This window comes from Oncorhynchus mykiss, chromosome 3 (genome assembly GCF_057628025.1).
Source record: "Oncorhynchus mykiss isolate SJ-2025 chromosome 3, ASM5762802v1, whole genome shotgun sequence".
Lineage (NCBI taxonomy): Eukaryota > Metazoa > Chordata > Actinopteri > Salmoniformes > Salmonidae > Oncorhynchus > Oncorhynchus mykiss.
The window spans coordinates 17,973,258-17,998,485 of record NC_143024.1 but is presented as its reverse complement, the minus strand read 5'-3'; the positions used below and the strand labels follow the sequence as shown (position 1 = coordinate 17,998,485).

Here is a 25,228-nt window from a genome sequence, read left to right as displayed (position 1 = left end):
GCAACAGCCCCAAAACGTCACTGCTCTAGAGGAGATCTGCATGGAGGATGGTCCAAAATACCAGCAACAGTGTGTGAAAACCTTGTGAAGACTTACAGAAAACGTTTGACCTCTGTCATTGCCAACAAAGGGTATATAACAAAGTATTGAGATAAACTTTTGTTATTGACCAAATACTTATTTTCCACCATTATTTGCAAATAGATTCATTAAAAATCCTACAATGTGATTTTCTGGATTTTTTTCCCTCATTTTGTCTGTCATAGTTGAAGTGTACCTATGATGAAAATTACAGGCCTCTCTCATCTTTTTAAGTGGGAGAACTTGCACAATTGGTGGCTGACTAAATACATTTTTGCCCCACTGTATGTGCCATGTAAAAAAGCTAACGTTTAAGTTCCTTGCTCAGAACATGAGAACATATGAAAGCTGGTGGTTCCTTTTAACATGAGTCGTCAATATTCCCAGTTAATTAAGAAGTTAGGTTGTAGTTATTATAGGACTTTTTCTCTATTTACCATTTGTATTTCATATACCTTTGACTATTGGATGTTCTTATAGACACTTTAGTATTGCCAGTGTAACAGTATAGGTTCCGTCCCTCTCCTCGCTCCTACCTGGGCTCGAACCAGGAACACATCGACAACAGCCACCCTCGAAGCAGCATTACCCATGCAGAGCAAGGGGAACAACTACTCCAAGTCTCAGAGCGAGTGACGTCTCCGATTGTAACGCTATTAGCGCGCACCCCGCTAACTAGCTAGCCATTTCACATCGGTTACACCAGCCTAATCTCGGGAGTTGATAGGCTTGAAGTCATAAACAACGCAATGCTTGAAGCATTGCGAAGAGCTGCTGGCAAACACACAAAAGTGCTGTTTGAATGAATGCTTACGAGCCTGCTGGTACCTACCATCGCTCAGTCAGACTGCTCTATCAAATCATAGACTTAATTATAACATAATAACAAATAGAAATACGAGCCTTTGGTCATTAAAATGGTCGAATCCGGAAACTATAATTTCGAAAACAAAACGTTTATTCTTTCAGTGAAATACGGAACTGTTCCGTATTTTATCTAACGGATGGCATCCATAAGTCTAAATATTGCTGTTACATTGTACAACCTTCAATGTATTGTCATAATTATGTACAATTCTGGCAAATTAATTACGGCCTTTGTTAGGAATAAATGGACTTCACACAGTTCGCAATGAGCCAGGCGGACCAAACTGCTGCATATACCCTGACTGCTTGCACGGAACACAAGAGAAGTGACACAATTGCCCTAGTTATAACAAATTCATGTTAGCAGGCGATATTAACTAAATATGCAGGTTTAAAAATATATCCTTGTGTATTGATTTTAAAGAAAGGCATTGATGTTCATGGTCAGGTACATTGGTGCAACGACAGTGCTTTTTTCGCAAATGCGCTTGTTAAATCATCACCGGTTTGTCGAAGTAGGCTGTGATTCAATGAGAAATTAACAGGCACCACATCGATTATATGCAACACAGGACACGCTAGATAAACTAGTAATATCATCAACCATGTGTAGTTAACTAGTGATTATGTTAAGATTGATTGTTTTTTAAAAGATAAGTTTAATGCTAGCTAGCAACTTACCTTGGCTTCTTGCTGCCCTCGTGTAACAGGTAGTCAGCCTGCCTTGCAGGCTCCTCAGGGAGTGCAATGTAAGGCAGGTGGTTAGAGCGTTGGACTAGTAACCGGAAGGTTGCAAAAACGAATCCCCAAGCTGACAAGGTAAAAATCTGCCGTTGTGCCCCTGAACAAGGCAGTTAGCCCACTGTTCCTAGGCCATTGAAAATAAGAATGTGTTCTTAACTGACTTACCTAGTTAAATAAAGGTGTAAAAAAATAAAATAATAAGAAATAAATCAGCAAATCGGTGTCCAAAAATACAGATTGTTATGAAAACTTGAAATCGGTCCTAATTAAATCGGCCATTTTGATTAATCAGTCGACCTCTAGTACATACCCCAACCAGAAGCCATGGATTACAGGCAACATTCGCACTGAGCTAAAGGGTAGAGCTACCGCTTTCAAGGTGCGGGACTCTAGCTTACAAGAAATCCTGCTATGCCCTGCGACGAACCATCAAACAGGCAAAGCGTCAATACAGGGCTAAGATTGAATCATACTACACCGGCTCCGACGCTCCTCTTATGTGGCAGGGCTTGCTACTATTACAGACTACAAATGGAAGCCCAGCCGCGACCAGCAGCGAAATCACTTCTATGCTCGCTTCGAGGAAAACAACACTGAGGCATGCATGAGAGCATCAGCTGTTCCGGACGACTGTGATCCCGCTCTCTGTAGCCGACGTGAGTAAGACCTTTAAACAAGTCAACATACACAAGGCTGCGGGGCCAGACAGATTACCAGGACGTGTGCTCCGGGCATGTGCTGACCAACTGGCGAGTGTCTTCACTGACATTTTCAATGTCCCTGAACGAGTCTGTAATACAAACATGTTTCAAGCAGACCACCATAGTCCCTGTGCCCAAGAACACAAAGGCAACCTGCCTAAATGACTAAATGACTACTGCCCTTTCCCACCTGGACAAAAGGAACACTTATGTGAGAATACTGCTCATTGACTACAGCTCAGCGTTCACTCATCACTAAGCTAAGGATCCTGGGACTAAACACCTCCCTCTGCAACTGGATCCTGGACTTCCTGACGGGCCGCCCCAGGTGGCGAGGGTAGGTAGCAACACATCTGCCACGCTGATCCTCAACACTGGAGCTCCACAGAGGTGCATGCTCAGTCCCCTCCTGTACTCCCTGTTCACCCACGACTGCATGGCCAGGCACGACTCCAACGCCATCATTAAGTTTGCACGACACAACAGTGGTAGGCCTGATCACCGACAACGACGAGACAGCCTACAGGGAGGAGGTCAGAGACCTGACCGGGTGGTGCCAGAATAACAACCTAACTCTCAACGTAACCAAGACTAAGGAGATGATTGTGGACTACAGGTAAAGAAGAACCGAGCACGCCCCCATTCTCATTGACGGGGCTGTAGTGGAGCAGGTTGAGAGCTTCAAGTTCCTTGGTGTCCATATCAACAACAAACTAGAATGCTCAAAACACACCAAGACAGTCGTGAAGAGGGCACGACAAAACCTTTTCCCCCTCAGGAGACTGAAAATATTTGGTATGGGTCCTCAGATCGTCAAAAGGTTCTACAGCTGCAACACCGAGAACATCCTGATTGGTTGCATCACTGCCTGGTACGGCAATTGCTCGGCCTCTGACCGCAAGGCACTACAGACTGTAGTGCGTACGGCCCAGTGCATCACTGGGGCTAAGCTGCCTGCCATCCAGGAACTCTACACCGGTGTCAGAGGAAGGCCCTAAGACGCCAGCCACCCAAGTCATAGACTGTTCTCTCTACTACCGCATGGCAAGCGGTACCGGAGTGCCAAGTCCAGGACAAAAAGGCTTCTCAACAGTTTTTACCCCCAAGCCATAAGACTCCTGAACAGCTAATCAAATGGTTACCCGGACTATTTGCATTTTGTGCCCCTGCCAACCCCTCTTTTTAAGCTGCTGCTATTCTCTGTTTATCATATATGCATAGTCACTTTAACTATACATTCATGTACATACTACCTCAATTGGGCCGACCAACCAGTGCTCCCACACATTGGCTAACCGGGCTATCTGCATTGTGTCCCGCCACCCACCACCCCCTCTTTTACGCTAGTGCTACTCTCTGTCCATCATATATGCATAGTCACTTTAACCATATCTACATGTACATACTACCTCAATCAGCCTGACTAACCAGTGTCTGTATGTAGCCTCGCTACTTTTATAGCCTAGCTACTGTATATAGCCTGTATATAGTATTTTTACTGTTGTTTTATTTCTTTACTTACCTATTGTTCACCTAACACCTTTTTTGCACTATTGGTTAGAGCCTGTAAGTAAGCATTTCACTGTAAGGTCTACATACACCTGTTGTATTCGGCGCACGTGACAAATAAACTTTGATTTGATTTGGAGGAGAACACACAAGGTCCATCCTGAGCCAGAATATTAATCAAATACTGTATTTAAAATGGTGGTGAAAAGAGAGAAATGACAGCGGGCAGCAGTGCAAGGGCTTTCAGGGTCTCTATGAGGACCCCACACGCACAATCTTGCACAAAGTTTTGAGCTGCTGCACTCCAGAAGGAGATTAGGTCACACTGTTCAGCAAGAATAGGAGCAGGTTGTGCTTGATTGCGTCAGCTACCAGGTTGCTGAACAGTGGGACATAGGACAGATGCAGGCCCAATACATGGTCGGACAGTTAAGCCACAGACTTTAAAGATGTGTGACTTGAGTACTAACTTTCCAATGTTTTCCGTACTACATGTACTATAGTGTAGTGTTTGTCTGCTGACTTCGCAAAATGAATTTCTATGTAAATGGACAATAACTTACTGCATGTATATTGTATCAAAGTGAGTCAACCAGAGAGATAACAACTCCGGTAACAAGACAGAAGCCATCACTAGAAGAGTTATGTTCCAAAAGACTGAAAGCCACCCCTCCTCCACAGTAAGTAGACAGTAGCCACATTGGTGTGAAAGCCAGCAAGTTGTCATTTCACTTCAAAATGGTCCATGATCATCAGAATGTCAACAAAACACCTTATTAACAATTCACACAACCTGTCAATTTAAATGTCCTATTTCGCTGGCTCAGGAATGATTATCCCCTTTTGTTAAAGGCAGGCAAGCTGATACAGTGCCTTGCGAAAGTATTCGGCCCCCTTGAACTTTGCGACCTTTTGCCACATTTCAGGCTTCAAACATAAAGATATAAAACTGTATTTTTTTGTGAAGAATCAACAACAAGTGGGACACAATCATGAAGTGGAACGACATTTATTGGATATTTCAAACTTTTTTAACAAATCAAAAACTGAAAAATTGGGCGTGCAAAATTATTCAGCCCCTTAAGTTAATACTTTGTAGCGCCACCTTTTGCTGCGATTACAACTGTAAGTCGCTTGGGGTATATCTCTATCAGTTTTGCACATCGAGAGACTGACATTTTTTCCCATTCCTCCTTGCAAAACAGCTCGAGCTCAGTGAGGTTGGATGGAGAGCATTTGTGAACAGCAGTTTTCAGTTCTTTCCACAGATTCTCGATTGGATTCAGGTCTGGACTTTGACTTGGCCATTCTAACACCTGGATATGTTTATTTTTGAACCATTCCATTGTAGATTTTGCTTTATGTTTTGGATCATTGTCTTGTTGGAAGACAAATCTCCGTCCCAGTCTCAGGTCTTTTGCAGACTCCATCAGGTTTTCCAGAATGGTCCTGTATTTGGCGCCATCCATCTTCCCATCAATTTTAACCATCTTCTCTGTCCCTGCTGAAGAAAAGCAGGCCCAAACCATGATGCTGCCACCACCATGTTTGACAGTGGGGATGGTGTGTTCAGCTGTGTTGCTTTTACGCCAAACATAACGTTTTGCATTGTTGCCCAAAAATAAGTTCAATTTTGGTTTCATCTGACCAGAGCACCTTCTTCCACATGTTTGGTGTGTCTCCCAGGTGGCTTGTGGCAAACTTTAAACAACACTTTTTATGGATATCTTTAAGAAATGGCTTTCTTCTTGCCACTCTTCCATAAAGGCCAGATTTGTGCAATATACGACTGATTGTTGTCCTATGGACAGAGTCTCCCACCTCAGCTGTAGATCTCTGCAGTTCATCCAGAGGGATCATGGGCCTCTTGGCTGCATCTCTGATCAGTCTTCTCCTTGTATGAGCTGAAAGTTTAGAGGGACGGCCAGGTCTTGGTAGATTTGCAGTGGTCTGAAACTCCTTCCATTTCAATATTATCGCTTGCACAGTGCTCCTTGTGATGTTTAAAGCTTGGGAAATATTTTTGTATCCAAATCCGGCTTTAAACTTCAGTATCTCGGACCTGCCTGGTGTGTTCCTTGTTCTTCATGATGCTCTCTGCGCTTTTAACAGACCTCTGAGACTATCACAGTGCAGGTGCATTTATACGGAGACTTGATTACACACAGGTGGATTGTATTTATCATCATTAGTCATTTAGGTCAACATTGGATCATTCGGAGATCCTCACTGAACTTCTGGAGAGTTTGCTGCACTGAAAGTAAAGGGGCTGAATAATTTTGCACGCCCAATTTTTCAGTTTTTGATTTGTTAAAAAAGTTTGAAATATCCAATAAATGTCGTTCCACTTCATGATTGTGTCCCACTTTTTGTTGATTCTTCACAAAAAAAATACAGTTTTATATCTTTATGTTTGAAGCCTGAAATGTGGCAAAAGGTCGCAAAGTTCAAGGGGGCCGAATACTTTCGCAAGGCACTGTAACTATCATCCACATTCAATGTGCTATAATACTTTACAGTCTGTCATGATGTCAAATGCTAACAGATGTAAACAAATATTCACTTACCCCTCCAAACCTTTTGATATCATTCTCTAATGTCTCTGCTCTTCTGTTTGATGGCAAATCTAAGTAGAATAGTTTCCCAGTGAAAGGCTTTTTTGGGGCAGGATACGATTCACATGGTGGTTTGGCATGGCTTTTCGAGGCTGACTTGTGCCCCTTATCAGCGAGTTTGGGGTCTGAAAAAGTAGCAAAGTTAGTTTCAATTTTTGACGGAACTTTCTTGCAGATAAGGCTCATCAACAACGTAGTAATAACGTTCGCTAGTTACATGTTTAAAAATATCCCTTACCTTGTAAACGGGGTTTTGTAGACTTTTGGGTGCGTCTAGATTTCATAATTTAAGAGGAGAATAGAATATCATTGTATTCTCCTGTGTTGTAAGAAATAGACATGTTTACAAACTGAGTTAATGGATGCTAACGTTGACCGTTGTAACGTTATCTAGCTAAACTGCATAAAATCGTTAGCTTTAAAAATAAAACAAAAATAAGTTTAATGAGTAATGTAAATAGACATAGTTAGAGAAGTTAAAAATGAAAAATATGACTTCAAAGAAAACGAACAGACCCTAGCTAGCAACAAAACCATACCACTGCAATTTAAACTTTGTTTTTATAGCCTGTTTTTTAAACTACAGGAAGTGGAATCTGCCAGCTAACTAGCTACTAAGTAACGTTAGCTTGCTAACTCACTGGCTAAAAGTTAATATATACCTCGTGAGAGCCTGTGGTCTTGTAAAACAATATATTTCCGTAAATTGACATTTGTTACAACCGATTTTCACGAAATTTCAATAGTATCTTTAAATTGTTTTGGTTCCGCTAAGATTACTTTGTTGCCATAATATTTTGTTGTGCCATAGATGTTCTATGTCCTTTCCCGCTTCGAAAAATCCCATCATTCCAAAAAGGGGGTGTTGTTGCTGAAAGTTATCATTGCTTTCGAATGCGATGTTTCCACATATTTTTTCTGGCTTTTTTAAAAGTAAAAATTGATCAAGCAAGTAACGGATGACTTTATCCTTAACGAATAATTTATTGAGAAATTGGAATTTGTCATATGTATAGGTATTTAGTTCGCTAGTGTAGCTGTAACCATGCGCTGGATCTCCTTGTGCCAAGAATGTGCTCTGCTGAAAGTCAAAATATTTTTTACAAATATCATGTTGGGTAAACTAGCTATTCTTATTTCACTTTATCTAGTTGAATGAAGCCATGTATTGTGGAATTGCCCATGAAGCACATGTACGTAGATACAAGCTATAAGAATACCGGGACATCACAAATGGGTTTGCTTTGGATTCCGTCGCTGACAAAGAGCAATACTACTTGTCCACTGTGGAAGAGTTGCTAGCTAAATAAGTTAGCTAGCTTCTAGTTCCTGCAATATAGCTAGCAAAAAGCTTCTCTAAGGTAAACATAATGATTACAAATTGTCACAGGCCAGAATTCAACAAGAATGTATTGGTCAATTAAATGTTCATAACAACAACTGAATCAAATGTTGTTTTGAATATATTTCTTAGGCAAGATGAGTGGTAATTCTGGTAAAAATCCTGTGCCCGTCGACACCAATGGCATTACTCCATTTCAACAGATGTTGGTTTCCTGCTCAGGGGCTCTCCTGACGTCATTGTTTGGTGAGCATTGGAACCCTCCCCTACACACACATACAGTGATTTACACTACTCAAAAAAATAAAGGGAACACTAAAATAACACATCCTAGATCTTATTAAATACTTTTTTCTTTACATAGTTGAATGTGCTGACAACAAAATCACACAAAAATTATCAATGGAAATCAAATTTATCAACCCATGGAGGTCTGGATTTGGAGTCACACTCAAAATTAAAGTGGAAAACCACACTACAGGCTGATCCAACTTTGATGTAATGTCCTTAAAACAAGTCAAAATGAGGCTCAGTAGTGGCCTCCACGTGCCTGTATGACCTCCCTACAACGCCTGGGCATGCTCCTGATGAGGTGGCGGATGGTCTCCTGAGGGATCTCCTCCCAGACCTGGACTAATGCATCCGCCAACTCCTGGACAGTCTGTGGTGCAACGTGGCGTTGGTGGATGGAGCGAGACATGATGTCCCAGATGTGCTCAATTGGATTCAGGTCTGGGGAACGGGCGGGCCAGTCCATAGCATCAATGCCTTCCTTTTGCAGGAACTGTTGACACACTCCAGCAACATGAGGTCTAGCATTGTCTTGCATTAGGAGGAACCCAGGGCCAAACGCACCAGCATATGGTCTCACAAGGGGTCTGAGGATCTCATCTCGGTACCTAATGGCAGTCAGGCTACCTCTGGCGAGCACATGGAGGGCTGTGCTGCCCCCCAAAGAAATGCCACCCCACACCATGACTGACCCACCGCCAAACCGGTCATGCTGGAGGATGTTGCAGGCAGCAGAACGTTCTCCACGGCATCTCCAGACTGTCACGTCTGTCACGTGCTCAGTGTGAACCTGCTTTCATCTGTGAAGAGCACAGGGCGCCAGTGGCGAATTGGCCAATCTTGGTGTTCTCTGGCAAATGCCAAACGTCCTGCACGGTGTTGGGCTGTAAGCTCAACCCCCACCTGTGGACGTCGGGCCCTCATACCACCCTCATGGAGTCCGTTTCTGACCGTTTGAGCAGACACGTGCACATTTGTGACCTGCTGGAGGTCATTTTGCAGGGCTCTGGCAGTGCTTCTACTGCTCCTCCTTGCACAAAGGCGGAGGTAGCGGTCCTGCTGCTGGGTTGTTGCCCTCCTATGGCCTCCTCCACGTCTCCTGATGTGCTGGCCTGTCTCCTGGTAGCGCTTCCATGCTCTGGACACTACGCTGACAGACACAGCAAACCTTTTTGTCACAGCTCGCATTGATGTGCCATCCTGGATGAGCTGTACTACCTGAGCCACTTGTGTGGGTTGTAGACTCCGTCTCATGCTACCACTAGAGTGAAAGCACCGCCAGTATTCAAAAGTGACCAAAACATCAGCCAGGAAGCATAGGAACTGAGAAGTTGTTGAAGGAATTTAATTCCTCTGTTTTAATTCCCAATCAAAATTAAACACTGTCAATTCATAAGGATTTGTAAGACCCCTTATTTTATAAGAATGGACAGAGCCCCAGTCTTAAAAGTCAAGTAACAGCCTTTAATTCAAGAGAGTACTGAGTTCATACACATTTTACCACAGGTTATAAACTGAAAATGACATCAGCGTTTTCTAAATGTTCCATCTCTTCTTGACACTGGTAGAAAGGCCCTATAGTTCTCAAGCCTTCCCTCCTCGCCTAGAGCCAAGGTCAGTCAGTGTAGATAACCATTCCACAGTCTGGAGATAGTTCATTCATTTGTACAAAGGAACAGACCGTCATTGTTACTAAACTCTTGACCACATTCACTTCAGTACTGGGATCAGATAAGAAAATTCATACATATACAGTAACATTTAGTATTCTGATTAGTACATGTATAGTAACATAATAGTATTCGGGTTAGTCAGTCCTGATTGACATGTATACATAATTTGTCATCATTGATAAAAATTCCCTTAACAGAAGTGGTCTGTGGTTATCACCTGCAGAACCACTCCTTTATTGGGGGTGTCTTGTTAATTGCCTATAATTTCCACCTGTTGTCTATTCCATTTGCACAACAGCATGTGAAATGTATTGTCAATCAGTGTTGCTTCCTAAGTGGACAGTTTGATTTCACAGAAGTGTGATTGACTTGGAGTTACATTGTGTTGTTTAAGTGTTCCCTTTATTTTTTTGAGCAGTATATATATATATATATATGAATGTGATTGTAGAACTATTATATTTACACTGGTTGAACAACTGTCTTTTTTTCAGTCACACCTCTGGATGTTGTCAAGATAAGACTCCAGGCTCAGAAAAGTCCCTTTTCCCAAAGGTAATAAGACAATAATCAATGTAACCTACCATTCCTCTGTCCTCTCTCTAAACCACAGTGTTCAATCCATTATGTATGTCTTCATTGTTTTCCAGGGAAATGCTTTGTGTACTGCAATGGCCTGATGGACCATACCTGTGTGTGTACGAACGGCAACTCCAAGGCCTGGTACAAGGCCCCCGGCCACTTCAACGGCACTCTGGTAAACATCTCTAACACCTCTACCCAACTCTCAACCCCCATCTTGATGTGCAAGGATTGGGTTGGTGTGTATCGTGTACAATGTGATGAAAATTCTGTCTAGCCTATCAGAGGGTAACATTGAGATATTGCTCATTCCTTACAGATTTGCACAAGTGGCCAAGGGTCAGAGGCTATGGGCGGGATGGGACTAGGGCTGTTACGGTGACCGTATTACTGCCACACGGGCGGTCATGAGTCATGATGGCAGTCAAATTCCACATGACCATTTAGCCACAGTAATTAGGCTTCTCCAAGCTCTGATGCTGCTGATGGTCATTAGTAGCCTACCAAATTTGCTAACTGTCTGGTACTCAGTACTCTATTGTCCCTCTAATCACTCTGACATCAATGCAGATGTAAAAGAAGATCTAATCAAACACTTCATGAGAGTCCATGAGCTAATGTTGTGCAACCTTTCTATAGGCTATGCAATCACGTGAGAAAACAGAGTGATGGCCTCTTTTAAAAAGATAAGGATCCCATCAGATTTCTATTGACTAGGCCTACTATATTTATTTCTCAACTTTCCTAATATTAAGCACATTATCTTTACAACAGGAGTACAGCCTACCTGGCTGGCATGATAATGAACCATGGGAAAAGCGTCCTCCATTTGCAATTTAAGTGCATGATGTCTTTTTTCCCCCCTAGTTTCGAAACAGGTGCATGATAATTGTCCATTCTAAATCAAAACAAATTTCACACATATATTATTTCGTTAATGTAAAGACAAGATTAAATCAAGAATAGTCTGATGGGTGACAATATTAGCATATCACTTGTGAAGGATGCCCAGCGTAAGGCAACAAACAGCACATGCCTTTTTTTTGTGACTTTTTCAAATCATAGTCACACACCTCATGTAGCCTAGCCCATAGGCCTATATGTTTTAATAAGGTCAGTATCACACCTCATGTAGCCTAGCCCATAGGCCTATATGTTTTAATAAGGTCAGTATCACACCTCATGTAGCCTAGCCCATAGGCCTATATGTTTTAATAAGGTCAGTATCACACCTCATGTAGCCTAGCCCATAGGCCTATATGTTTTAATAAGGTCAGTATCACACCTCATGTAGCCTAGCCCATAGGCCTATATGTTTTAATAAGGTCAGTATCACACCTCATGTAGCCTAGCCCATAGGCCTATATGTTTTAATAAGGTCAGTATCACACCTCATGTAGCCTAGCCCATAGGCCTATATGTTTTAATAAGGTCAGTATCACACCTCATGTAGCCTAGCCCATAGGCCTATATGTTTTGATAAGGTCAGTATCACACCTCATGTAGCCTAGCCCATAGGCCTATATGTTTTAATAAGGTCAGTATCACACCTCATGTAGCCTAGCCCATAGGCCTATATGTTTTGATAAAGTTTGTATCACAACTAAAGTGGCCAAATAACTTCTTAAAATTAAGCACATTAATCCACGTTACAATGGGTGTAGAGCCTAACTGGCATACACATGCAGTAGTTTCAAGTTTGGGGAAGATAATTTTCACCATAAAAAGGCACCTTTATAATAAAATCATTACATGCATAATTGCATTTGCCCGTCACTTTTGAGAATGGTGTTTTCCCACTAATGGAACAGTTGCGCTTCTAGCCTACTGCCGTGTGCACATTGCTGTGCATATAATGTGAAGAAATAGCCTAATAGTTTATTAAAATGTTAAGCTAAATGTTTTGATCTGTTGCATCAGCCTCATCATTTAAAAACGTGTTTTTGTATGCTAGTGGTTGTGAGTGAGAGGTGCTTCGAAGCACACAGCCAGGAGAAGGGAATTATAATGATTATATTCAGCCCAAGGGCACAACGGCCACTAGCCGCAAAAGGCATGGATTTTTTTTAGGGGGCATTACTGCCACACAAAGGGGATGCATTATCAAGTGCTTGTCGAATTGTGATTGAGAGACTGATTAAGTGTATACAGCCTGCACTGTACACTCTTCAACAAACAAAGCAAAGCTCATGTCTTTCATGCTACTTTTTTCTAATCATCATTAGTTACTTCTTGCAGCCTTAGAATGTATTAAAAAGCAAAACATAGACCACTGCGCCACCCGGGAGACCGATGCAGTGCTAGCTGTGCCACCAGAGACTCTGGGTTCGAGCCCAGGCTCTGTCGCAGCCGGCCGCGACCGGGAGGTCCATGGGGCAACGCACAATTGGCCTAGCGTCGTCCGGGTTAGGGAGGTTTTGGCCAGTAGGGATATCCTTGTCTCATCGTGCACAGTGTTTCCTCCGACACATTGGTGCGGCTGCCTTCCGGGTTGGATGCACGCTGTGTTAAGAAGCAGTGCAGCTTGGTTGTGTTGTGTTTCGGAGGACGCAAGACTCTCGACCTTCGTCTCTCCCGAGCCCGTATGGGAATTGTAGCGATGAGACAAGACGGTAACTACTAACAATTGGATACCACGAAAAAGGGGGTAAAAAATAAAAATACAATTTTAAAATTTAAAAAAGCAATGTTTGAATCACAACTAAAGTTACATAAATAACTCTAAATTAAGCAAATTGGATTACCTGTTTCTTTGTTAACCGCTTAACACAGAATAGCAGCATGTGTTCACTCCCTCAAATCATGTGGAGAAAATATCCTTTCTATTTTATTAAGCTATGTTCAATGGTAATATAAAGTAATGCCACGGAATTCTAAGCAAATCTTGTCTGCTAAATGAACTAGTGTATCCCACAGCCATATGGCATAGCCAGATCAGGACCTAACATAAGGACAACTCAGAGTAATCTGTTCTTCTGAAATAGACTACATTTTCTTCATATCATATTTCTTTAGACCCTTCTAAAATAAATCATGGATTTATTTTGATGGTGTAGGTTATATTACATGGATGTATTAGACTTTTTAAAATGTCGATGTTCCAAAGGTCTGCATCAGTAGCTTGTAGGCTGTATGGAAGCCAGGAGATGTGTTTATGTTAATTAACTGTCAGTTACCGTTAGACCGGCTGTTATTTGCTTGACAATCACCGGCTGACAAAATTTCATGACCGCCACAACCCGTGGGACTTGGAACCAGCCTCAAGTGATGGACCCATTGAATGCTAACCACAAGCATTATAAAGATGTACAGTGGCAAGAAAAAGTATGTGAACCCTTAAGAATGATCATAACAACAGACAAACAACAGACAAACACACTCTTCTTAAACTAATAACACACAAATGATTGTATGTTTCTTGTCTATATTAAATACATAATTTAAACATTCACAGTGTAGGTTGGAAAAAGTATGTGAACCCCTAGGCTAATGACTTCTCCAAAAGCTAATTGGAGTCAGGAGTCAGCTAACCAGGAGTACAATCATTGAGACAAGTTTGGAAATGTTGGTTAGAGCTGCCTTGCCCAATAAAAAACACTCCAAAAATTTGAGTTTGCTATTCACAAGAAGCATTGCCTGATGTGAAACATGCCTCGAACAAAAGAGATCTCAGAAGACCCAAGAATAAGAGTTGTTGACTTGCTGGAAAGGGCTACAAAAGTATCTCTAAAAGCCTTGATGTTCATCAGTCCACGGTAAGACAAATCGTCTATAAATGTAGAAAGTTCAGCACTGTTGCTACTCTCTCTAGGAGTGGCCGTCATGCAAAGATGACTGCAAGAGCACAACGCAGAATTCTCAATGAGGTTAAGAAGAATCCTAGAGTGTCAGCTAAAGACTTACAGAAATGTCTGGAACATGCTAACATCTCTGTTGACGAGTCTACGATACGTAAAACACTAAACAATAATGGTGTTCATGGGAGGACACCGCGGAAGAAGCCACTGCTGTCCAAAAAACCCATTGCTCCACATCTGAAGTTTGCAAAAGAGCATCTAGATGTTCCACAGAGCTCCTGGCATAATATTCTGTGGACAGATGAAACTAAAGTTGAGTTGTTTGGAAGGAACACACAACACTGTGTGGAGAAAAAAAGGCACAGCACGCCAACATCAAAACCTCATCTGTTAAGTATGGTTAAGGGAGCATCATGGTTTGGAGCTGCTTTGCTGCCTCAGGGCCTGGACAGCTTGCTATCGTCGACGGAAAAATGAATTCCCAAGTTTATCATGACTTTTTGCTGAAGAATGTAAGGCTATCTGTCTGCCAATTGAAGCTCAACAGAAGTTGGGTGATGCAACAGGACAATGACCCAAAAGACAGAAGTAAATCAACAACAGAATGGCTTCAACAGAAGAAAATACACCTTCTGAAGTGGCCCAGTCAGAGTCCTGACCTCAACCCAATTTAGATGCTGTGGCATGACCTCAAGAGAGCGGTTCAGACCAGACATCCAAAAATATTGCTGAACTGAAACAGTTTTGTGAAGAGGAATGGTCCAAAATTTCTCCTGACCAGTTCAGGAGTGTGAACACTCGGTTTGCGAACCGAGTGTGAACCGATTTTACATGTAGAATTGCACAAAAGTGTCGGCAGTCAGACATCAACAGTGTGCTGAATGAACGGTAGACGAACGGGAGATCCACATTCGGTACAACCCTTAAGCATTTATAATGTACATGTACATCAGTATCATGCATTAGTTATTTCTCTGGTTCTTTGACCCTCTCTCTGCAGGATGCCTTTATTAAGATAGGCCGCAGGGAAGGTATCAAGTCGTTATGGAGCGGCCTCCCTCCAACCCTGTGAGTCTGAAGTCTGCCGTTACTCTGCCTCATTACTAATTCACACTGCTTACTTGCCTTCAGCACTGATTTATGGTCAGCTGTGTCTTGAGTGGCTGGCCCGCTGTGATTCAGCAAACTCATAGTCTATTGATAATTCGGTTGTTTACGATTGTTTCCCATTGTTCTGCTCATTTGTATCGAGCAGTACGGATGGACACTGATTTTGTAGACTCAGAGTTTATCGATATTTGATTTGTTAATGTTTTATTTTAAATCTCTCAGTCATGGATTTGTGTCTGAGCGGTGTGGTAACGGCTGAGTCATGGGCTGTTGATTAATTTGGGAACATTTTATTTGTACCTCTTGCTTGTACCCATCTGATTTGTGTCTGATATGGTAAAAGCTGATTCATTTTATTTGTTGTTTATGGATATTTCATCTGTTGATGTTGGTTTCTTGTTTGTAATGCCTGATTTGAATGAGTCAGGGTTCTTGAGGAAACATTAGATTTGCATCTCTGTTAATGCTTCTTGCAGTATCATGGCGGTCCCGGCGACAGTGATCTACTTCACGTGTTACGACCAACTGCGTGCTGCCCTGAGGGTCAGGATGGGGTCACACGCTGAGGAGGCGCCTTTACTAGCAGGCGCCCTCGCCAGAGGTGAGCTGACCTCTGACCTTACAGGTCACTGTGGTGATGTATACTGGAGAGCGATAAACAGTGATAGAGTGATTTAACATGGTTTTGTCTATCCACTAGAAAGACCTTAGTAACCCAACTGCTGCTTCCTATCCTAGACTATGGTGATGTCATCTATCAAAACACAACCAAGACCTTACTTAGCGAATTAGATGTATACTCTATATTATAGGTACTTAGTTGTAGTTGTAGCAGTAGTTTTTATCAGTTATAAGCCTATTAGGAGTTGTGCAACAACTTTTTATGCTGTTAATGTAATTAAATTTCATTATCATTATAATTATTTAAATGTTGTTATTATTAGACAGTAGTTGCCATATTCTTCTTCTTACTAAGTACTTTAATAAAATAAAAAATGATATATATAAGTATTCGGCCCCCTTGAACTTTGCGACCTTTTGCCACATTTCAGGCTTCAAACATAAAGATATAAAACTGTATTTTTTTGTGAAGAATCAACAACAAGTGGGACACAATCATGAAGTGGAACGACATTTATTGGATATTTCAAACTCTTTTAACAAATCAAAAACTGAAAAATTGGGCGTGCAAAATTATTCAGCCCCTTTACTTTCAGTGCAGCAAACTCTCTCCAGAAGTTCAGTGAGGATCTATGAATGATCCAATGTTGACCTAAATGACTAATGATGATAAATACAATCCACCTGTGTGTAATCAAGTCTCCGTATAAATGCACCTGCACTGTGATAGTCTCAGAGGTCCGTTAAAAGCGCAGAGAGCATCATGAAGAACAAGGAACACACCAGGCAGGTCCGAGATACTGTTGTGAAGAAGTTTAAAGCCGGATTTGGATACAAAAAGATTTCCCAAGCTTTAAACATCCCAAGGAGCACTGTGCAAGCGATAATATTGAAATGGAAGGAGTATCAGACCACTGCAAATCTACCAAGACCTGGCCGTCCCTCTAAACTTTCAGCTCATACAAGGAGAAGACTGATCAGAGATGCAGCCAAGAGGCCCATGATCACTCTGGATGAACTGCAGAGATCTACAGCTGAGGTGGGAGACTCTGTCCATAGGACAACAATCAGTCGTATATTGCACAAATCTGGCCTTTATGGAAGAGTGGCAAGAAGAAAGCAATTTCTTAAAGATATCCATAAAAAGTGTCGTTTAAAGTTTGCCACAAGCCACCTGGGAGACACACCAAACATGTGGAAGAAGGTGCTCTGGTCAGATGAAACCAAAATTGAACTTTTTGGCAACAATGCAAAACGTTATGTTTGGCGTAAAAGCAACACAGCTGAACACACCATCCCCACTGTCAAACATGGTGGTGGCAGCATCATGGTTTGGGCCTGCTTTTCTTCAGCAGGGACAGGGAAGATGGTTAAAATTGATGGGAAGATGGATGGAGCCAAATACAGGACCATTCTGGAAGAAAACCTGATGGAGTCTGCAAAAGACCTGAGACTGGGACGGAGATTTGTCTTCCAACAAGACAATGATCCAAAACATAAAGCAAAATCTACAATGGAATGGTTCAAAAATAAACATATCCAGGTGTTAGAATGGCCAAGTCAAAGTCCAGACCTGAATCCAATCGAGAATCTGTGGAAAGAACTGAAAACTGCTGTTCACAAATGCTCTCCATCCAACCTACCTGAGCTCGAGCTGTTTTGCAAGGAGGAATGGGAAAAAATGTCAGTCTCTCGATGTGCAAAACTGATAGAGACATACCCCAAGCGACTTACAGCTGTAATCGCAGCAAAAGGTGGCGCTACAAAGTATTAACTTAAGGGGGCTGAATAATTTTGCACTCCCATTTTTTCAGTTTTTGATTTGTTAAAAAAGTTTGAAATATCCAATAAGTGTCGTTCCACTTCATGATTGTGTCCCACTTGTTGTTGATTCTTCACAAAAAAATACAGTTTTATATCTTTATGTTTGAAGCCTGAAATGTGGCAAAAGGTCGCAAAGTTCAAGGGGGCCGAATACTTTCGCAAGGCACTGTGTATATATATATACAGTGGGGCAAAAAAGTATTTAGTCAGCCAGGAAAAAATCCAGGAAATCACATTGTAGGATTTTTAATGAATTTATTTGCAAATTATGGTGGAAAATAAGTATTCGGTCAATAACAAAAGTTTATCTCAATACTTTGTTATATACTCTTTGTTGGCAATGACAGAGGTCAAACGTTTTCTGTAAGTCTTCACCAGGTTTTCACACACTGTTGCTGGTATTTTGGCCCATTCCTCCATGCAGATCTCCTCTAGAGCAGTGATGTTTTGGGGCTGTTGCTGGGCAACACGGACTTTCAACTCCCTCCAAAGATTTTCTATGGGGTTGAGATCTGGAGACTGGCTAGGCCACTCAGGACCTTGAAATGCTTCTTACGAAGCCACTCCTTCGTTGCCCGGGCGGTGTGTTTGGGATCATTGTCATGCTGAAAGACCCAGCCACGTTTCATCTTCAATGCCCTTGCTGATGGAAGGAGGTTTTCACTCAAAATCTCACGATACATGGCCCCATTCATTCTTTCCTTTACACAGATCAGTCGTCCTGGTCCCTTTGCAGAAAAACAGCCCCAAAGCATGATGTTTCCACCCCCATGCTTCACAGTAGGTATGGTGTTCTTTGGGTGCAACTCAGCATTCTTTGTCCTCCAAACACCACGAGTTGAGTTTTTACCAAAAAGTTATATTTTGGTTTCATATGACATTCTCCCAATCTTCTTCTGGATCATCCAAATGCTCTCTAGCAAACTTCAGACAGGCCTGGACATGTACTGGCTTAAGCAGAGGGACACGTCTGGCACTGCAGGATTTGAGTCCCTGGCGGCGTAGTGTGTTACTGATGGTAGGCTTTGTTACTTTGGTCCTAGCTCTCTGCAGGTCATTCACTAGGTCCCCCGTGTGGTTCTGGGATTTTTGCTCACCGTTCTTGTGATAATTTTGACCCCACGGGGTGAGATCTTGCGTGGAGCCCCAGATCGAGGGAGATTATCAGTGGTCTTGTATGTCTTCCATTTCCTAATAATTGCTCCCACAGTTGATTTCTTCAAACCAAGCTGCTTACCTATTTCACATTCAGTCTTCCCAGCCTGGTGCAGGTCTACAATTTTGTTTCTGGTGTCCTTTGATAGCTCTTTGGTCTTGGCCATAGTGGAGTTTGGAGTGTGACTGTTTGAGGTTGTGGACAGGTGTCTTTTATACTGATAACAAGTTCAAACAGGTGCCATTAATACAGGTAACGAGTGGAGGATAGAGGAGCCTCTTAAAGAAGAAGTTACAGGTCCGTGAGAGCCAGAAATCTTGCTTGTTTGTAGGTGACCAAATACTTATTTTCCACCATAATTTACAAATAAATTCATTAAAATGGGTAGCCATTTGAGTAGAGTCTTATGGCTTGGGGATAGAAGCTGTTTAGAAGCCTCTTGGACCTAGACTTGGCGCTCTGGTACAGCTTGCCGTGCAGTAGCCGTGAGAAGAGTCTGTGACTAGGGTGGCTGGAGTCTTTGACAATTTTTAGGGCCTTCCTCTGACACCGCCTGGTATAGAGGTCCTGGATGGCAGGAAGCTTGGCCCTAGTGATGTACTGGGCCGTACACACTACCCTCTGTAGTGCCTTGCGGTCGGAGGCCGAACAGTTGCCATACAAGGCAGTGATGCAACCAGTCGATGGTGCAGCTGTTAAACCTTTTGAGGATCTGAGGACCCATGCCAAGTCTCCTGAGGGGAAATAGGTTTTGTCGTGCCCTTTTCACAACTGTCTTGGTGTGCTTGGACCATGTTAATTTGTTGGTGATGTGGACACCAAGGAGCTTGAAGCTCTCAACCTGCTCCACTACAGCCCCGTTGATGAGAATGGGGTGTGCTCGGTCCTCCTTTTCCTGAAGTCCACAATCATCTCCTTAGAGAGATGTTGAGGGAGAGGTTGTTGTCCTGGCACCACACGGCCAGGTCTCTGACCTCCTCCCTATAGGCTGTCTCGTCGATGTCGGTGATCAGGCCTACCACTGTTGTGTCATCGGTAAACGTAATGATGGTGTTGGAATCGTGCCTGGCCGTGCAGTCATGAGTGAACAGGGAGTACAGGAGGGGACTGAGCACGCACCCCTGAGTGCTGAAGATCAACGTATCGGATGTGTTGTTACCTACCTTTACCACCTGGGGGCGGCCCGTCAGGAAGTCCAGGATCCAGTTGCAGAGGGAGGTGTTTAGTCCCAGGGTCCTTAGCTTATTGATGAGCTTTGAGGGCACTATGGTGTTGAACGCTGAGCTGTAGTCAATGAATAGCATTCTCGCAAAGGTGTTCCTTTTGTCCAGGTGGGAAAGGGCAGTGTGGAGTGCAATAGAGATTGCATCATCTGTGGATCTGTAAGGCTGGTATGCAAATTGGAATGGGTTTCCGGCATGATGGTGTTGATGTGAGCCATGACCAGCCTTTCAAAGCACTTCATGGCTACAGATGTGAGTGCTCGGTAGTCGGTAGTCATTTAGGCAGGTTACCTTACTGTCCTTGGGCACAGGGACTATGCTGGTCTGCTTAAAGCATGTTGGTATTACAGACTCGGACAGGGAGAGGTTGAAAATGTCAGTGAAGACACTTGCCAGTTGGTCAGCGCATGCTCACAGTACATGTTCTGGTAATCCGTCTGGCCTTGTGAATGTTGACCTGTTTAAAAGGTCTTGCTCACATTGGCTGCGGAGTCGCCCGGAACAGCTGGTGCTCTTATGCATGTTTCAGTGTTTGCCTCGAAGCGAGCATGGAAGTAGTTTAGCTCGTCTGGTAGATTAGGTCAAACGGATTTAAAGTCCCCGGCCACTAGGAGCACCGCCTCTGGATGAACGTTTTCCTGTTTGCTTATGGCGGAATACAGCTCATTGAGTGCGGTCTTAGTGCCAACATTGGTCTGTGGTGGTATGTCGACGGCTATGAAAAATACAGATAAACTCTCTAGGTAGATAGTGTGGTCGACAGCTTATCATGAGATACTCTACCTCAGGCGAGCAAAACCTCGAGACTTCCTTAGATATTCTGCGCCAGCTGTTGTTTACAAATATGCATAGTCCGTCACCCCTTGTCTTACCAGACACCGCTGTTCTATCCTGCCGATACAGCATATAACCAGCCAGCTGAATGTTGATAATGTCGTTATTCAGCCACGACTCTGTGAAGCATACGATATTACCGTTGTTAATGTCCCGTTGGTAGTTTAATCTTCCTCGTAGGTCGTCGATTTTATTTTCCAATGATTGCACGTTAGCTAGTAGAAAGGAAGGCCTACAAATTCTCAGAAAGCAGCCCGACCTTCGCCCTCTTTTTCTCCGTCTTCTCTTCACGCAAATGACGGGGATTTGGGCCTGTTCCCGGGAAAGCAGTATGTCCTTCACGTCATGCTTGTCGGGCTCGTTAAAGGAAAAAAAGTCCCTGCCAGTTGGTGGTGAGTAATCGCTCTTCTGATGTTCAGAAGCTATTTTCGGTCTTAAGAGACGGTAGCAGGAACATTATATACAAAATAATTAGAAAAATATGTTACAAAAAATGAACAAAAAAACAGTTGGTTAGGAGCACGTAAAACATCAGCCATCTTCTCCAGCGCCATGATATAATTATGGCCTCCTTTTCATGTGAGAAAGAAATGTATGTGTTTAACTGCTCTGCTTAACTGCTCTTTCTGTGTGTAGTGCTTATAAGTGTTTTATCGCTCTCTCTCTCTTTCTCTGTCTCTCTGTGAGTCAGTGGGCTCTGTGACAGTGATCAGTCCGTTGGAGCTGATCCGTACTAAGATGCAGTCCCAGAGAAGTTCGTACAGGGAGCTGAGTGAGGTTATCCACTCTGCAGTACGCAACGAGGGCTGGCGGTCTCTCTGGAGGGGCTGGGGACCCACACTGCTTAGAGACGTGCCCTTCTCAGGTAGAAACAACACAATGTCTATCACTATATCTCTCTCAGGTAGAAACAACACAATGTCTATCACTATATCTCTCTAAGGTAGAAACAACACAATGTCTATCACTATATCTCTCTCAGGTAGAAATAACACAATGTCTATTACTATATCTCTCTCAGGTAGACACAACACAATGTCTATCACTATATCTCTCTCAGGTAGACACAACACAATGTCTATTACTATATCTCTCTCAGGTAGACACAACACCATGTCTATTACTATATCTCTCTCAGGTAGACACAACACCATGTCTATTACTATATCTTCCTCAGGTAGACACAACACAATATCTATTACTATATCTTCCTCAGGTAGACACAACACAATATCTATTACTATATCTCTCTCAGGTAGACACAACACCATGTCTATCACTATATCTCTCTCAGGTAGACACAACACAATATCTATTACTATATCTCTCTCAGGTAGACACAACACAATGTCTATTACTATATCTCTCTCAGGTAGACACAACACCATGTCTATTACTATATCTTCCTTAGGTAGACACAACACAATATCTATTACTATATCTCTCTCAGGTAGACACAACACCATGTCTATTACTATATCTCTCTCAGGTAGACACAACACCATGTCTATTACTATATCTTCCTCAGGTAGACACAACACCATGTCTATTACTATATCTTCCTCAGGTAGACACAACACCATGTCTATCACTATATCTCTATCTCTCTCAGGTAGAAACAACACAATGTCTTTCACTATATAACTATCTCAGGTATACAACACTCTCTATTTCTCCCTCTCGCTCTCTCTTCTCTCTAGCCCACTGTTCTCTCTCCCTCTCCTTCTCTCTGTCTCTTAGTGTTTGATAACAGGAGTTCCATGTTGTGTCTGTTTCCTCCTCAGCCATGTACTGGTATAACTATGAGAAGGGGAAGGCGTGGCTGTGTAAGCACAACAATATCAGAGAGCCAACGTTTGCCATCACCTTCATATCCGGAGCGGTGTCTGGATCAGTGAGTATTCTAGCTGTCCTCTCAGCTCAACTCAAACTGTTCTGTCTAGTAGAGCACCTAGATATATTGAACATTGAATAGCTGATATAGTTTGTTGTACCTTTCTAATGTTATTCTAGCTCTGTAACTCTTCTTCTGTGCTGACATGGTGTTATTCCATCTAATACTGCTAGAGGGCAGCATTGTCAAATATAAGTGTAATTTCTAACCCTTGTTTATGTCTTCCTCCAGATCGCTTCCATAGTAACTCTTCCCTTCGACGTTGTGAAGACCAGGAGGCAGGTGGAGATAGGGGAACTCCAGGCTATGAATTGTGGGTATAGAACTCCAGGCTGATCACCTGATTCATGGAATCATCCTTATGATCTTTAGTGATGTGTTGATGTGTAGTGATCCTGTACTACTAACCCAGCTATGTTGTCATGTCTCTGCAGTGTCGTCCAAGGCCTCCTCCTCCACTCTCAGTGTGATGACCAAGATTGTGGCTGAGAACGGAGTGGGTGGACTGTTTGTAGGTAGGTCAGGCTACAGGGATAGTTCACCCAAAACACACAGTTACCTCAGGTTAGTCTCCTAACTGGTGACCTACTTTCTCTCCTTATCCCTCTCCTCCACCCCTCTCTCTCCCCGTTACTCCCTCTCCTCCACCCCTCTCTCTCGCTCCGTCACTCCCTCTCCTCCACCCCTCTCTCTACCCCTTTCACTCCCTCTCCTCCACCCCTCTCTCTACCCCTTTCACTCCCTCTCCTCCACCCCTTTCACTCCCTCTCCTCCACCCCTCTTTCTACCCCTTTCACTCTCTCTCCTCCACCCCTCTCTACCCCTTTCACTCCCTCTCCTCCACCCCTTTCACTCCCTCTCCTCCACCCCCCTCTCTACCCCTTTCACTCCCTCTCCTCCACCCCCCTCTCTACCCCTTTCACTCTCTCTCCTCCACCCCTCTCTCTACCCCTTTCACTCCCTCTCCTCCACCCCTTTCACTCTCTCACCTCCACCCTTTCACTCCATCTCCTACTTTTCTCTTCTAGGTTTCCTTCCCAGGGTGATCAAGGTGGCCCCAGCCTGTGCCATTATGATCAGCTGTTATGAGTTTGGGAAAGCCTTCTTCCGCAAGCACAACCAGGAGAGGCTGCTGACCAGCACCACCTGACCTGACTAGGGCCTCTCACACACACACAAACCACCACCATAGACAATACCAAGAACACAATCCGCCATCGCCAACAGTAGGTATTGGCTACTTCTACCTTTCCCAGGGTCCTTAGAGATTTTCAGATGTAACTTTGCATGCCTGTGTCCTCCCAGCTGCTTAGACACTCCAACACCCCTCACTGTAAAGTGTGATCTGTCATGTGACTAGCTGGAAGTAGCCAATGTTGGCGTTTAGGACCCAAGAACGCCAGGACTTGATTCTGTTCCAAAGCAGGTAATACTGGCAGACATGAAAACAATATTGAAGACAAATATTTGTAGGTAATCAATATTATTCATATTTTCTTATTTCTCAATCAAGGTATACTGCTCTTAATCACCATACTAATTGTGACAAGAGAAAATAGTAAAAGTGCACAGATTGTATTTGAAATATCATTTTCACAACTACTTAAAAATGATTTGCATAATCTTTTTCCTGTGCACCCATGGTGAAATATCATGTTATGAAGTGCATTTAATTACACTGGCCTGTAGGTGTTAGAGACTTATCTGTAACCAGAAACTGGGGGGGTCATATTGGACAAGTGTTTTATCCCATTATGTTAGTTATTGAGGTATGGGGGTTGTGTGTACTGTGCCATCCGGGGTCTGACAGTAATAATAATCATTTGATGGATGCTTATATTTGTCCTGTTTCACACATGTACACGTGTGTATCATACCCATGTCTGAAATGGGGAAATGTGTTTTTTGCATATCCCGACACCCTCAGAGTGGAGTCGGGGACAGTAGAGATGAGGGTCAAAGCTGTGGATGAGGCGGGATAACTTCTGGTTAGTAGTTTCTGTCCCGCAGAACCCTCTCATTCCCTGCCGCTTTCTCGATCTCAATTCATGACCCTATCACCTCATTCTCAACCCTATTGGAAGAGAAGGCCCAAGGTCCTTCAGGATACATGTTCTGTTCAGTGCCAGACTGCCAGTTTAAACCTGAAACTCTTAACTTGCACCTGTTCCAGAATCCCATATTCAATCCCCAGTCAGCCAGACATGGACTGTGAACTGTGACAACCTGTGCATGTTCTCAAAACATGTAGCAATGATATATTTCTATTGTTTAATATATTCTACAATGATCACCTGTAGTGACACATTTCCCAACTTTGTACAGAAATACATAGAGAATAAAAGTCACATTTTGACATTTGAA

The 25,228-nt window shown here is 43.0% G+C and overlaps 2 protein-coding genes across 2 annotated transcripts in view; one reads left to right on the top strand and one right to left on the bottom strand.

Annotated features, from left to right (window-relative positions):
• LOC110507732 (uncharacterized) overlaps positions 1 to 7,750 on the bottom strand; it is a 13,856-nt gene extending 6,106 nt beyond the window's left edge. Inside the window, exons 1-3 of the mRNA XM_021587937.3 lie at positions 7,180 to 7,750; positions 6,756 to 6,836; positions 6,470 to 6,642 (exon numbers count right to left, since the gene is read on the bottom strand). Coding sequence (XP_021443612.3) covers positions 6,470 to 6,642; positions 6,756 to 6,801 — 219 coding nt within the window. The 5' untranslated portion in view covers positions 6,802 to 6,836; positions 7,180 to 7,750. The remainder of the gene's footprint in view (positions 1 to 6,469; positions 6,643 to 6,755; positions 6,837 to 7,179) is intronic.
• LOC110507764 (mitochondrial glutathione transporter SLC25A40) lies at positions 7,739 to 25,228 on the top strand. Its single transcript, XM_036967177.2, is given in 12 exon segments — positions 7,739 to 7,878; positions 7,992 to 8,105; positions 10,318 to 10,364; positions 10,366 to 10,378; positions 10,474 to 10,580; positions 15,203 to 15,270; positions 15,789 to 15,913; positions 21,662 to 21,835; positions 22,755 to 22,864; positions 23,096 to 23,177; positions 23,299 to 23,379; positions 23,893 to 25,228. Coding segments are annotated over 11 exon segments (1,038 nt in total). The 5' UTR covers positions 7,739 to 7,878; positions 7,992 to 7,996; the 3' UTR covers positions 24,015 to 25,228.